This window comes from Python bivittatus, unplaced genomic scaffold (genome assembly GCF_059951505.1).
Source record: "Python bivittatus isolate LINGU-HERP-01145 unplaced genomic scaffold, Pbiv_v1 ctg000850_np1212, whole genome shotgun sequence".
In the NCBI taxonomy this organism is placed as follows: Eukaryota; Metazoa; Chordata; class Lepidosauria; order Squamata; family Pythonidae; genus Python; species Python bivittatus.
Genome location: NW_028277112.1, coordinates 43,457,710 through 43,472,043, shown reverse-complemented (window position 1 = coordinate 43,472,043; position 14,334 = coordinate 43,457,710). Strand labels below are relative to the sequence as shown.

Genomic DNA, 14,334 nt, shown 5'->3' with positions numbered 1-14,334 from the left:
ACAATGATAGAACCCATTAACTTCCATCAAAGAATTTAAAAATAGCAGAATTTAAAAACATTTACTTCCAGCTAACATCATCAATAACTACTTAATTAATTAATGACTTTATTAACAAAATATAGTTTTCCCCAAGATATGGTAAGCTTAGGATTTGGATTTAAAAACTCATGTAATGCCCTCCTACAGAAGGAATGATAATTAGGAATTCAGGGACTTTAGTGCAGCAGCAGTTTTATTCTCAGATAATCTACAAAGAATATACCCAAATTCTGAGTTAATATATTCAACTTACTTTGCACATCCAAATGCCATTAATCTGTATTTGTTGTTTACAGCCACACAGGTCCCATCCAAAACTTCCTGTGCCCAAACACCATGGAGCTGCTGCAAGGAGAATTTTATCCAAGTTATCTGTTTAGCTTTCAACACACTGTGTTACACCTTAAAATGAGGCGTGGCCTTCATACCCTCTTTAATTTACCAATACTGTAAACTACTGGAAATACAGTCTAACAGGTATTTTCAAAGTGATCCTCAACACTCATATAGATGTAATGGGAAGCCTACTTACACTGATGTCTGTGACAAAGCTTCCAAATCTTAATCAAAATCATATTTTGGTTGAAAAATCTCACAACACACTGAATTGTTTAGGATTCCTTTGAACAGTATGTTCAAGGCATAATCAATGCACACCGTGATTCTTATTCTTAATTTATATGAAATTTAGCAATTTTCTAAATGTTAAATATGTACTGAAAAGAAACTGCTAACAGATTACTGTGAACGTTTGATTTAATAGACTTCAGATGCAACAGATCAAATCTGCTCTTGGATTTAACTCCAAAGAAATGTATAAATCTACTGTTTCCAAAGTCTGGCCAGAATACTGATATAATTTACATTATTTCTGCTATGTCCTAATTGATATTTTACATAATTTGGAACAATTCAAATCTTTTGTGCAGAAGTGTCAATTAAGTAACTACGAAAATGATACAAATTAGGTAAATTCAAATTTAACAGGCATTTGGGTTTAATGGATACCCATTTCTTACAATGGCCATTAAACTGAGTTTTTATTGTATAATAAACAGAAAAAAATATCATGCATTTTAAAATATTTGTGTTTTATATAGTGCTAAATGACAATCCTTTTTAAAGAAAGAATATATAAATGATACACAAGGAAACAACATATTTTTAAGGAAATAAATCTACAGGAACAAAATAATATAGCTCAAATTTATTAGCAAAATATAATAGTATGAGATTAGGAAACAAGGTGATATTCTAGAAATAATACTTGTCTATTTTCCCCTTCCTCTATAGCCCTCAGCAGAATCTCCCACACAATGCTGAAGAATTTACTATTCTTCTGAAATAGATTTTCAGGAGAAATGAAAGTGAAGGTTGAATAGCTTAAGATTGCCTTATCATCTATTCATCTAGCAGAAATATGCCCCTTGGTTAGGAACATTCTGTGACTGGAAAAGACATTCTACTTGCAAGAGATAACCTGGCATTAATATCCTATTGCAAAAAAAGTGAATAACTCATTTTATTTAGAATCTTTCTATAAAACAACTCTGTTTTCTAGTAAACAAAGCTAACTCTGTAAATTTCCACAATTTCTCTGGCATATGTAAATATTATTAATTAAATAATTTATGACAGATGAGCAAAGATTTTGATATATCTTGGAAAAGCCATGCAAACTACTAATGAACTGCTGAGAAATCTTACCTCTGCTGTGAATCCACTTGACATTGGTGTAATAAAACCAACTCTACCGTCGTTAAACACTACAGCAAATCCATCAAGAGTAGCACAGTATTCCATATTTCTTATGTGTACATTTTCAAAACCCAAAAAAGAACCTGGTAATGAACACAATTATTAAAAGCTGCCATTATTACAGTGCAAGCTCTCTTCATCAGTTCTATTTTCACATAATACTACAAGAAATGGGGATTATTGCTATGAATTAATAAACAGCATTTTTCAACTAACTTTTAATTTACAATCCCCTTCTTTCCAACCCTATATACATATAAGAAATACCTCTAGATGAATGTAGATCCACTGAAAATGGTACTGTACAGAGATTTATGGCTTTCCTTCCATTCATCATACCATCCCAGTGAATTAGATGGAGAAGTCCATCAGCTGTAGCAACGATCAGATCCTCTAGCATGGACTGTAAACTATAAGCAAGCATAATATTTCACCAGACACTTAATGCAAATGAGATGTCAATCTTATCAATATATAAATTCTTTTTAGAACTTTTAACATTTTTGTTCATATGACCCCATACCTCCTTCCACTAGATCTGCTCTAAATAATTCTCCAACCCTCTGGAGCAGGATGTGGAGATGGAAGGACAAGGACTGTTGAAAGGAGTCCCTGCCATTCTGCTAATAAAAGCAGAATAAATCAGAAATAAGCCTTTGAGCACTATTGTAGAGTTTCCCAAATATCTGAAATCTATCAGAACAGTATACACAGTCCACCTTCTCTTAAGTTCTCAGAACAGAGAGAGATACAGATGTTACATTATTTCATGCCTGCAAGTACAAGGTTTTACATGATTTCTACCCCCCTTTACTCCAAGGGAAAAGGAAAATTTTCTATTTTTATACAGTGTATAGTTTTCAGTTACATTGATCACCACTAGAAGGCACTACATGACCAGGTTTGTCCTATTGGGACTTGTCAGACAAAGGTAGCCAGTTGGTATTGTATGGGGTTCAAACCCTCTATTGGCAACTGAACTCATGGACCTTTGCACTTGAGATGGCTATATATACAGACTATATACAGGTAGTCCACGCTTACCGACCACTTGTTCAGTGACCGTTCAAAGTTACGATCCTGCTGTAAAACAAGACTTTGACCGGTTCTCAAAGCTGTGGCCATCACACCGACCCCCCAGTCAAGTCATCACAATTTGGGTGCTTGGCAACCGGTGTGCATTTACAATGGTTGCAGCATCTTATGGTCATGTAATTGCCATTTGCAACCTTTACAGCCAGCTTCCGACAAGTAAAATCAATGGGGAAGCTGGCAGGAAGTCCCAAGTGACAGGCACGTGACATCGCTCTTAATGACCCGCAGTGATTCGCTTAACGGAGCTGCCAGTCCCAATTGTGGTTGGTAAAGGAGGACTACCTGTACAGTGCAATAGCTTTACGAGTACCCACATCCTGGCACTCAGTTGTGTTGTAGGAAGGGATATACAGAATCTGTCAAAATAGTATATACAGCCCACCTGTCCTTAAGCTCTCAGAGTCCTTTATACACTTAGAAATGTAAGTATTTCTATATTGTACCATTATTAGATAATAGATTTTTTTTTAATACCAAATGATCTAAATATCTGCTCATGGTAGCAAGTAATAGTGGAAAATATATATATATAAATAAAAACATTAACATGAAATAACATTCAGAAGTTCAAAAAATTCTTTCTTGAAGAATCTACATTACTTGCAGATTCAGAATTCTCTTTAGGTACTTTGAATATTGATGGGACATTCTTAAACCCACCAAATATATTGACCTTATTTCAGGAAATGCCATGATGAAAACATATAGAAAAAAAACTTAGTTTAAAATTACATACATTCTAAACCAAAACTACTAGCTATTTTTGTTATGAATTTGTTGCAATGTTAAAATGTGTGAAATGATATGGAACTACAATGCTTGAAAGATAACAAAAATTTGTAGTAGTTCTGTAATAGTATGCTTATAGAATTTAAACTGCACAGGACAAAACGGAAGAGGTGATATTGTTCCAAACTGCAGCCAGTACTAGACTACAAAAGTATTATTGCTGGCATCAGTGGTGCCCTGACTGTTAATAAGCAATCCCATGCTTATTTCTAGGCAAACTAGAGCTCCTGGCAATTGATGCCAATCTGTGAACACCCTTCCTTTTATTTTAGTTAACTATCAACCAACCAGTAGCATCTGGGTGGGGGGCACAACTGCCATTTTGACTATTTTTACTCTCTTTATGGATACCACTGCTACCAACCATACAATTATTCACCTCAATATGTCAAGAATGACTGGAGATATTTGGAGAATTAGTTCTGAATTTCCAAGGTAAAACAATTTAATAATAGAAAAAAATATTGCATTGGGATGAAAGGAATAAATGGAAACATTTATTCCAATTTTTATTTTATTATTTATTAAAAATGTTTCTACACTACTTCTCATTACAAATACATTGAACAGAACTACCAGAATTAAAAAATCACAATTTCCCAATTAAACAGAAAATTGGAAATAAGAAAAAAGTGGCCAGTTAAATTTGCCTGAAAATAATTTCATGAATTCAGAGTGATTTGAAAATCCAAAAAAGAAACAGACGGTCTGAAAATAGACATTCTAGGTGCATTTGAAATGTATTGCACAACAATTCAATTTCAATACATAGTGCAGAAAATTCATATTTACGATGAAACTGGGAAGTTCTTTAATTCACTCCATTCTACAATAACACATTACTTCATTGCTGCAGCATTTGCATCTAGCAGTTATAGGCAGAGAAATGATTTAATGGTAGAAACTTAAAAATCCTAAATGTTGCCATCTTTTTTTTTATTGTTTATCATCCTAATGCTACTACTATTCAATCCTATTCCACTAAAATATAACTCTACTTACTATTAAGGAAGCTATTTTGCAATCTTGTATCTCTTGCACAGAGTGAACTTCTGTATATTATTTTCAATGAAAAATCAAGATGAATAATCCACATTTTAAAATAAAGTTTCATGTTATCTAACAATAAAAATAGGTATATTTGAGCTAGGCATATAACCATAAAAATGATTATTATAAAAGGTATTTATGCATCCCTAAAACCAAAATATGTGCGGTACACTTAGTATAAAAATTCATTGCCTAGAAATAATATAGCAACATTTTTTGGTGTTTTAATCTTATTCTGTAATCACTGTGAGTCACTTCCTGAATGAGATGGCAGTCAAGCTGATAAATAAAATATGTAAGCTTCTTTCTAAAAATTGTTCAATGGGGGCATCCTTAGAGTTTCTAATTAAAAGGATTAAGTAGCAAATGATGAGAATGCCTACCACCTAAGATACTGAGGAACTGCTATGAAAGTTAATATTCTAAGATGACATTATTCACCTTCTGCTCTTAATTATAGTATAATTCCATAATGCTGCATTATTAATCACCTTATTTCCTGATGTTCTGGTAAGGAATCTAAATATATAAATTATTAGTCACTGTACCTGGTAATAGGTGCTTGTAAGTCTAGCACTTGTTTCTTCTCTAGATTTAATGATGGAATGCACTGTTCTTCCTTATAATGTGGTGTTCCTTTCAGATGGGGACTTCCTCTTTTAAAAAAAGAATCAAGAGCACTTAATTCATTTTTTTTCAAGTTCTGAATATTAACATACTAATTTGGTCTGTTCTTAAAATAAATCCTATCTGACCTGAAAGGAAGATACATGATAAAATAAAACATTCTGAACATCCACATTTATATTACAAGCTGTGGTCCTGACAACAATTCTGTACAAAAAGGGCATGAGGACACCAATACTCAGTCTAATTCACACTTTTCCTCCAGCCACAAAACAAGCTATAGGAAATGCTCTTCAACCCCAAATTGCTGTATGCCATTGAGAGATTCCTCTACCAATGGAGATATATTTCTGTGCAAAATTCTTAAAAATGATTTTGACCACAGAAATAATCAAATACATGGTACTAAGTCAACCAAATATTCATAGCTTCCCAGAAAGATTATCTTCGTGAGAATGAGTTGTTTTATGTGAAATAGCTCCCACAGTTTTTATAACTAGATCACAATCTAGTTATAAATGACAAAAGCTGAAGACTTAGTTTATGCTAAGAAAGATACTATCTAATCAACAATAGTTGTGTGTTGCAATCTGAAAGAGCTCAGATTTTCATCAAGAAAAGCTTATCTGTGTACATTTGTTTATTTCAATTATTTATATCATGACTTTCATGATACAAAACCATCAAAGGCACACTTTTTACAAATAAAATAAAGATGAAAAAATACAGTATTTTCAAAAATTAACAAATGTTCAGGACTCCTCCCACAGAGTAATGGGAAAGATCCTTTCAGGGAGAAGAGTCAGTCCAGCTGGAATGGGCTCTAAATTAACTTTGTCTGTATTTTTCTCTCTTTATTCAGACTGTCTGAAATGCAAACGCTTTGTTAAAAGTGTATCTGAGATTATGTTTGCTTGATAGACAAAATTATATTTAAATATTTATCAGGAAAACAGGGATATTTTGTTGTCCCTGAGATATTAAAATGTTTCATCTACATTAAGTATAAAGTACAATAACTCTTAATGTATAAAATATTCTATACTGAAAAGATTTACAACACTGTGAGAAACGTTCAAATAACACAAAAAACCTAAGTTACAGTTGCCCCACATATAAACTAAGGTCTGCTAGACAGAGCATGGAAGGCTTGTCATCCCACTTCTCAGATACCACATTCCTTTGACACACCATACCAATCGTACTTGTAAATAATTTATGAAGAAAGCTGTTTCAGTAGAAAAACCATTACAATTAACTGTGAACTGTAATAATTTCTTCTCATGCACTGATTATTTGTCAGATAATCAAATCATAAGAATTGACCACTTTGAAGTACAATGTATTAATGCTTTGTATTAAAGTCAAATTATGTATGAAATTTAAATGTATAAATCAAACAAAAAAATGAAGCCAAATGGATAAGGCAATGCAATCACAGCACAAATACTGAATAATAATGTTTCAGTAGAAGCTAAAGAGCATTTTTTAAGGTGGAAGAGGATTCCTGTAATCAGAAAGCATTCTGTTCCCTTTCTACTCCCCCCTACTCTAAATTTCATTCCTATCTCGCATTATCAAACATTTGCATGGAAAATAACAGAAACATCTAGACCAAGAGCAGTCTGCTACTCCAACTCTCTCCCTAGACAGCAGAGATTGTAATTAAGACAACTGTACTCATTCGATTTATCACATTTGATTATAATGCTATCATAATAGTTAAGACACCAAACACTGCTCTTCGGATGAACATTGTCTATATTGTTACATTAAATAGGGATGTGTAATGACTTCTGAAAGATATTCATTCCAAAATATGTACCACCTCTTCAGTTTACTACATTGGATTTTTAAATAGAAAAGTCATTACAGCAGGCTAGGAGATATTTATTTATTTATTTATTTATTTTCTGGCTAAATTACAGAGTTATTTAAGAACCTGGAAAGGAAAAAAAAAGTCAACGATAAAATGAAATGAATTAATGTCACCTGAAGACTGCCAGAAGCCACAGAGATATTAATTTCTTAATAAGTATGCTAAGCTACATCCCTTAGGAAATGAACACTGGTGATCTATTCCACAGATTTCTTTTCTTTTTCTTTTTTTTTAGTTTATCTCACATTTTGGCCAAAGCAAGTGCTGTATGTGTGAGATAATCTAAGAAGCAGTCAAAAATCAGTAGTTAAAATAGTTATGAATAGAGTCAGCTGCTTAATTTTATAGAACATTGCAATAAGCACACGGTTTTCAAATAATCTGAGATAAAACTCTAGTCTCTGAATAGTCAGAATATTAGCACCTTAAAAGCATCTTAGTTTTACTCAATACAAAAGACTAAATTAACACATACTGTGCAACATGCCAACTATATATAAGATGTAAGGAAAAAAATAGAGCTGAAACATGTCAAAGTCACCTATAGTAGTAAATCTTGGTAACCTCATTTTAAAACACTTGACAAGCTTAATTAAGATGTTGGGTGCACCGCAGAAAAAAAACAACAACATGTCAGCAAGTTATGAAATGATGCACTGTGTAGATCAAGCAGCAATCCCTGTCCAATGGAATCCTAGATAAACATGAGGTACCTTGTACATTTGATACTTCTTACTCATCTTGGTTTTAGTGTGATAGTGAGAGACAGAATTAATCTGCTAAATATATATTCCCAGACATGAAAGGAATGAGGCAATAAGTATATATTTGTAAGCTATTTTGTACACCTAAGCAGTGAAAAGGCAGTACATGTACAGTGGTGTTTAAAAGTTTGTGAACTCTTTTGAATGTTCAATATTTCTACATAAATATGACCTAAAACATGATCTGTTCTCCACAGAAATCTTAAAACAAACATGTAGCTTTGGATCATTTTCCTCAATAAATAAATCAACAAGTATAATCTTTTTGACTCATTTGCTTAATTGGGTTCTCTTTATTTAGTTCTATATTTGTCAACTTTACTTTCCTCCATGTAAGTCTCACCCCAATAATGCTCACTACAGCTTCAAATGGACACATCCATTTCTAGTTCTGCCAAACAATTTGCTTGCGGATTGCAGCATCTAGTTAGACAAGGGAGATAGAAAGCTGAGGACGGTATCTCTAGGACTAACAGGATTGAACTAAAATCCGACCCCACAAACTTCCTCCTAGTCTCATTTCTTTGCCTCCTGAGCTGATCAACTAATCAATGCTGTCATATCCATCATTCTTTCCTGCTCTGTCTACACATACCTCCATTCCCATACCCTCTCCATCTTCTTTTCCTCCTGCCACAAATCCAATCAATCATATGCCTTATATTAAATTCACTTAAATTCATTTACAAACATTATATTTAAGTCTTAAGAAAAAAAAATCTCAAATGTCTAATATAATTTGATACTGTTCTACAGTAGATGCCTAAATCTAAATGCTTTCTGTTCAGTCTAATTACAAGGGGAATCAAGCCAGAATTCAGGCCATGCAATGCTAAATACTTTTAGACTAAGAGATACGGTTCCACAATTACTCTTTTTCCTTTCTTGACAGCCACTGGAAAAAAGTTAGAGATATAAAATGATCACACTCATTTAAAACAATCAGAAACACAGAATAGCCTTGTGAACTTATTTTAGTACTTCAATAGCTTTGACCTTTAATCTCTGAGTGTAAGTTGGTGACAGAAGCAGGAAAGAATGCTTCATTTGCATCAACGACTGCTATATTTCTGCAGCCTCTTAACACAGATGTCTAAAAACTGGGAGAGATGAAGAGGATGAACTCCTAAAGAACAAGTGGGCCACAGTATGCAAAAACAAAAGATCCCAAATAACATGTTTCATATCAATAAGACTGCTGGGATGTATAAAAATTATAATTCTATTGCAAGGAGATATAATAAGGCTTAGCTAGGATTGACAGCAGGAATGTTTCATAATACTCTTGGAAATCAATTTATCTGTCAAGCCTGAGTACTTTTCTGAACTATATGTGTATCTCTCCCTCTCTCACAAACATAAATATGTATGTTTCATATATAGTCCAAAAGCCTTTCCAAACAATTATTATCTCCCAAGTTGATAGCCGTTTTTCCACAACAGATTTACAAGTTATTTTTTTCAACATTGACAGAATATTACTACTAGAAACAGCAGAGATGGGAAGAGTTTCTGGAGATGAATACAGTTTTTTTTAATCAAAAGCATAAAGAAAATAGCATTTAATGTTTTGGCTGAAAACTAACTCTTTTTCAAAACCACAGGACACAACTTGACATATGGGGAAGGAATATCTTTATTGTATTTGCTACATACTCACATTATTTATCGTAGCCCACTTCCCTGACAATTAAGTAATCTCTTAACATAGCGACTGAAGAAAATTAATAGAATTCTGTTAGTTAACATGAAATAGACACAAAAAGGTCAAAATATAATGGTCAAATTCTTATTATATGGAAATGTAATATTTTTTAATGCACATTGATTTCTAAAACTTTATTACCTCTCTTGTTTTCATACAATTTAAGGAATTTAGTGGTAAATATTAATTAAAATATTCAAGTAATATCAAGTGATGATAAGGATGCTGAAAGCACACCTGCTTCAGGAACAGTTCCAGAAAACTCCTAAATGTTCCATTTCCCTGGAACAGCATGATCCTGGAAGAAGTTTAGCCTGATCTGGAGGAATTATAGAATGTTCCAAAGTTCTCCAGAAAGTACTATTTCCAAACTGGTGAGTCTTGTACATCCCTGCTTTGATTAATTTTTGTCTTAGATGCAGCTGCTTCAAAACAGTGTTTTAGTATCATTACTACGCCATTAAAGCCATCTTAGCTTTGAAAGCGGAAGCACTGAACTAAGGAGGCCTTAGTGTAATGTAAAGCACAAAGCAGTTTGGCTATTCAGTCACTAAGATAACTGTACATGTATACTTCAAGAACAGGAATGTACCAACAGTAGACTGTGTTCTACTGATATGTTTCTAGCAATTTGCAGCAGAACTTTAAGAGTTTCTTGTCTTCCTATTAACAGTAGCACTCCACCACCACCGTTAATAGAAGCTTGTGATTGAAAAGACTTTAACGCTATTATATACTAAACAAATTCCTGACTTTAGCATATGGTTTAAGATGCCATATTCCTTAATCTGAAATACATGTGTTTCATTCTACATATGCTACTATTCTTCAATTTGATGGACCCGGGATTCAGGAGTGGGGGAAACTATTGCATCTAACAGGCTGGGGGGATGTTATCTAACCAGTTTGGTCCTATGTGTAAGAACCAGTTGTTAATTTTTTTTCAGATATTAGCAGAGCTAAGCCAAAACCTCACGTTCCCTGTTAGACCAGGCAAAGTAAGAAGCAAAGCCCAAAGCATGTATGAGCATGCAGAGGCCACAGCCGCAACATTATCATGCTTCAGAATTTCCAGACAGGTGGAATAGGAAAAAGGTGAAGTCTGGGCTTAACTGTTCTAATTGCATTGAAAACATTGATAGCTAAGCACATAATGAAGCATATAGCTTCTACTGATTCTTTTTAAAAGAACTCTGTGTACATACTTAGGGTTTATGGATGAAGCATACCTATTTAATTCAGTAGAACTTTAGGTATAAAACTGTATTACATCATTCCAGTTCTAAGCAGACGTGTGGCTAGTGAATTTAGAATTTCAGCTGATGCTGCCTAACTAGCTAAACCTTTTTAAATGTTTTAGTTATCTAACTGGGCATATATTGGCAAAGATTTAAAAATAGGGTAGGAGTAAAATAAAGAAAAAAATCTTTCTAATCACTTGTATTTTCACCATCCTTACTCAAGAGGGATATCAAGCTATTTCTCCTTATGCCTTCAGTTATTTGAAAAAAACAAGTACAACCAAGTTTTCTCTCCTTTTATTATTAAGAAATGCCATCCAGTTCAAAGGAAATTCTTTATACGGTACATTTTTTCTGTCAGTCTTACTTTCCCAAACCACTTCATTTTCCAAGGACTTCCTTCTAATTTTAATTAAACTGTATTATTTAGGACAGATTCTTGCTTTTATTCTATCAAGATGATGAGAAGAGTCAATCCTATTTGAAATTTTATTTCTTCATGACACTGCAAAGTTTGAGAACCCCCAACTTATTGGCATTATTATGTTTTTATATTTTTATTTTTGTTGAAATAATACAGCTTTTTAGAAGATGCACTGCTGTGTCCTAATTAACGTTGATATTTCTCAGTTTGAAGGGCTAACATGACAAATTGTTGTAGTAACCAGATGTTGCTTAATTTGGATAACACTTCTGAACAGGCCTTAAATCTGCTCATCCCTTCTCTTGACAATGGATCCAGATATGTATTCTTTCTTATTTACGCTTATTAAATAGTATTTTCAAGCTCCTGCAGCTAAAATGGATATAATTTCATATTATGAAGTAAAATGTAATTGAATACCATATTTTTATGTCATGCAAAAAGCAGTTATTTTTCCCATATTTTCCGTTATGAATAGCTTTCTGGATTCAGAAGTAATAATCTCAATAAAATATTAAAGCATTGAAATAGATCAGGGAGGAAAGTGGGGAGAAGAAAAGTAAGGAAAATTCCTGTTGTGTGACTAGAAGTTTGCTTCTGTGGTGTTACATGTAGCCCCGTACAGTGGAACAAATAAAGCATTTATAGCAAAACTTACTTGGGATAGACTGGCTCATACAGGTATTTGTCTCTTGCAGAAAGAAGATTGAAAAATAATATATATCCATTTGCAGTCTGAAAGATAAGATATTCAAAATCAAAAATGCATAGGTTTAAAAGTTCTCACAATAAATAAATAAAATAAATAAATAAATTTCAACATATGGAATACTGTACTCAAGGAAAATCAAACTCACAAATCAAATCAAATATTTATTATGGTCATAGACTAGCATAAATCAAACACATTTTTTTTTTAATTCTGTTGAACATACACACACAAAATAAATTAACTTAGTTTAACTTAATCCTAAACACATGTGGAATTTGTTAATTTTTCCCCAATATTCAAACAATCTTAAGTCTTACTTAGTGGGGAATAACCATTTGTTTTTAAATGAAAGAAAGCTTCTGATTGTCTCCTCTGCTGTATTAAAAAGAAAAAAGAAGAAAGTACAAAAACCTAAAGCTGATCATGGTTCACTCATGAAGTAAGAAACAATGGTTTCTCCCTTTTCTCCCTGAATTGAGTCTTACATTTATGAAAACAAAAACAATATATCAGAACTTACAACATTGTCTTCCAAGTTACCCATAATACATATTCCTAGAGTAAACAAACTTGATAAGCAACAATATCTGTGTTTTATTTTTAACCAGGAAATACTTTTTGTCCATGACATACTGAAGTTTTATATTTTTAACCAAATTAATGGCAGAAAAGAAAGATTAAGAAAAGGACTGAAGAGAGAAAGGCAGAGTTTAAAAAAAAAGAACAACACAGTTCAAGCACCTGATTTTTTAATTTTCACTCTTTAGTTTCATTATATTGTTTTATTCATTTAGTCCTACTGTCCCCATTCAATAGAGTTTGAGTTTACCAGATGAATACTAACTACCCAAGATATTAATAAGAAAATATTTTTTTCAAAAATGTCCCCTTCTGTATTAAAACTAAAATGGACTCTAAATGAAAAGCAGACACTTGAAAATGTTAACTAGATTCCTTCTTTTAAATAATTTAATATTATTTAAATATACTTCTCAAAGACAGGAGGAAAAAAATAAAGGTTTCAGATTTCTTTCCAAGCATGGTTTCCTGTTTTTCAGTTAATAATATGAGGGAGAAGGAAAGTATATTTCCACAGCTGCTCCACCTAGTGATATTTTCTTCTTCAATTTTTGAAGCAAAACTATTATAAATCCAAAGACAAACAGATGCCTTTATATATTTAAGTATATATTACAATTTCCAGATTATTTTCTAATTAAATTCAATATTTGTGGAACAAACAAAAGGTATAAGATAACACTGTTTAATCTTGCATTCTTTACTGTTACCTGTCTTTAAATAATTTATTCATTTGCTATGTTATACCGGCAGAAACTGTAAGTCAACACTATGTGGAACTATCATCCTAACATCAGCATAGAAGCGCATTCTTGAGTTCCATTTCCCACACAAGTTGATGTTACAAGACTCGTTTCTGTATATACTGACATCAAAAAAAGTTGGAATTTGTGATGGACTGGAATGGAGGAAGGGGGGTGAAAACGGTGCTCTCGTCTCCAGAGCAACGCTCTGGAGATAAGCGGAGAAAGCTGGCGCATCCCTAAACATTCCAGAAGATAGTAGAGACTTGTGCCTGGGAACTACTGGTCAGTCTGAGAAGATTCTGTAAATAAGTGCTAGCTAATAAACCTTGCTGATTGAACCTGCACGGTCTCCAGGAGTTCCTTGGGCTAGGCCTGACAGAATTAGTCATACTTAACTTACATTTTTCTATAACAATTATTATTCCAACTTGCTCCTATTTTATATTAAGTTGTATAATTTTAAGAAGCTATTATTAACTTTCACTGGAATTTGTGTCAAGTAAATGGATACAGATTTAGATACACATTCTTCCAAACAACAGCAATTATTGATGGCTGGTGTGGGTCTTCCGGGCTCTGTGGCCGTGTTCTGGAAGTTTTGTTTCCTAACATTTCGCCAGCATCTGTGACCGGCATCTTCAGAGAGCAGGAGCACAGACAGGAGCAGTTCTCTCTGTGCCCAGGATGATGTGACCCCTTTGTGGTTATTTATAGAGATCTGAAGAGGGGGGGATTGGGGGTGTGTGGTGGGGGGTTAGGGGATGTGGGGGTGTGTGGGGGTGTGTGGGGTTTGGGTTAACGAGTGGCTGCTTGTTTTGGTGTCAGAATATGTGTGTATCTTCCTGGGGATTAGGCGGGGTTTTTTCTTCTCTTGAGTTGTTAAGAAGAAAAAACCCTGCCTAATCCCCAGGAAGATACACACA

The 14,334-nt window shown here is 33.4% G+C and overlaps 1 protein-coding gene across 3 annotated transcripts in view; it reads right to left on the bottom strand.

Annotated features, from left to right (window-relative positions):
• The window catches only part of RIC1 (RIC1 partner of RAB6A GEF complex), a 61,344-nt gene that overhangs the window by 33,386 nt on the left and 13,624 nt on the right, over window positions 1-14,334 (bottom strand). For all 3 annotated transcript variants that reach the window (XM_088130514.1, XM_088130513.1, XM_007428125.4), the window contains exons 3-7: window positions 12,033-12,109; window positions 5,283-5,390; window positions 2,068-2,210; window positions 1,750-1,883; window positions 296-387 (exon numbers count right to left, since the gene is read on the bottom strand). In XM_088130514.1, the coding sequence (XP_087986640.1) occupies window positions 296-387; window positions 1,750-1,883; window positions 2,068-2,210; window positions 5,283-5,390; window positions 12,033-12,109 (554 nt within the window). The remainder of the gene's footprint in view (window positions 1-295; window positions 388-1,749; window positions 1,884-2,067; window positions 2,211-5,282; window positions 5,391-12,032; window positions 12,110-14,334) is intronic.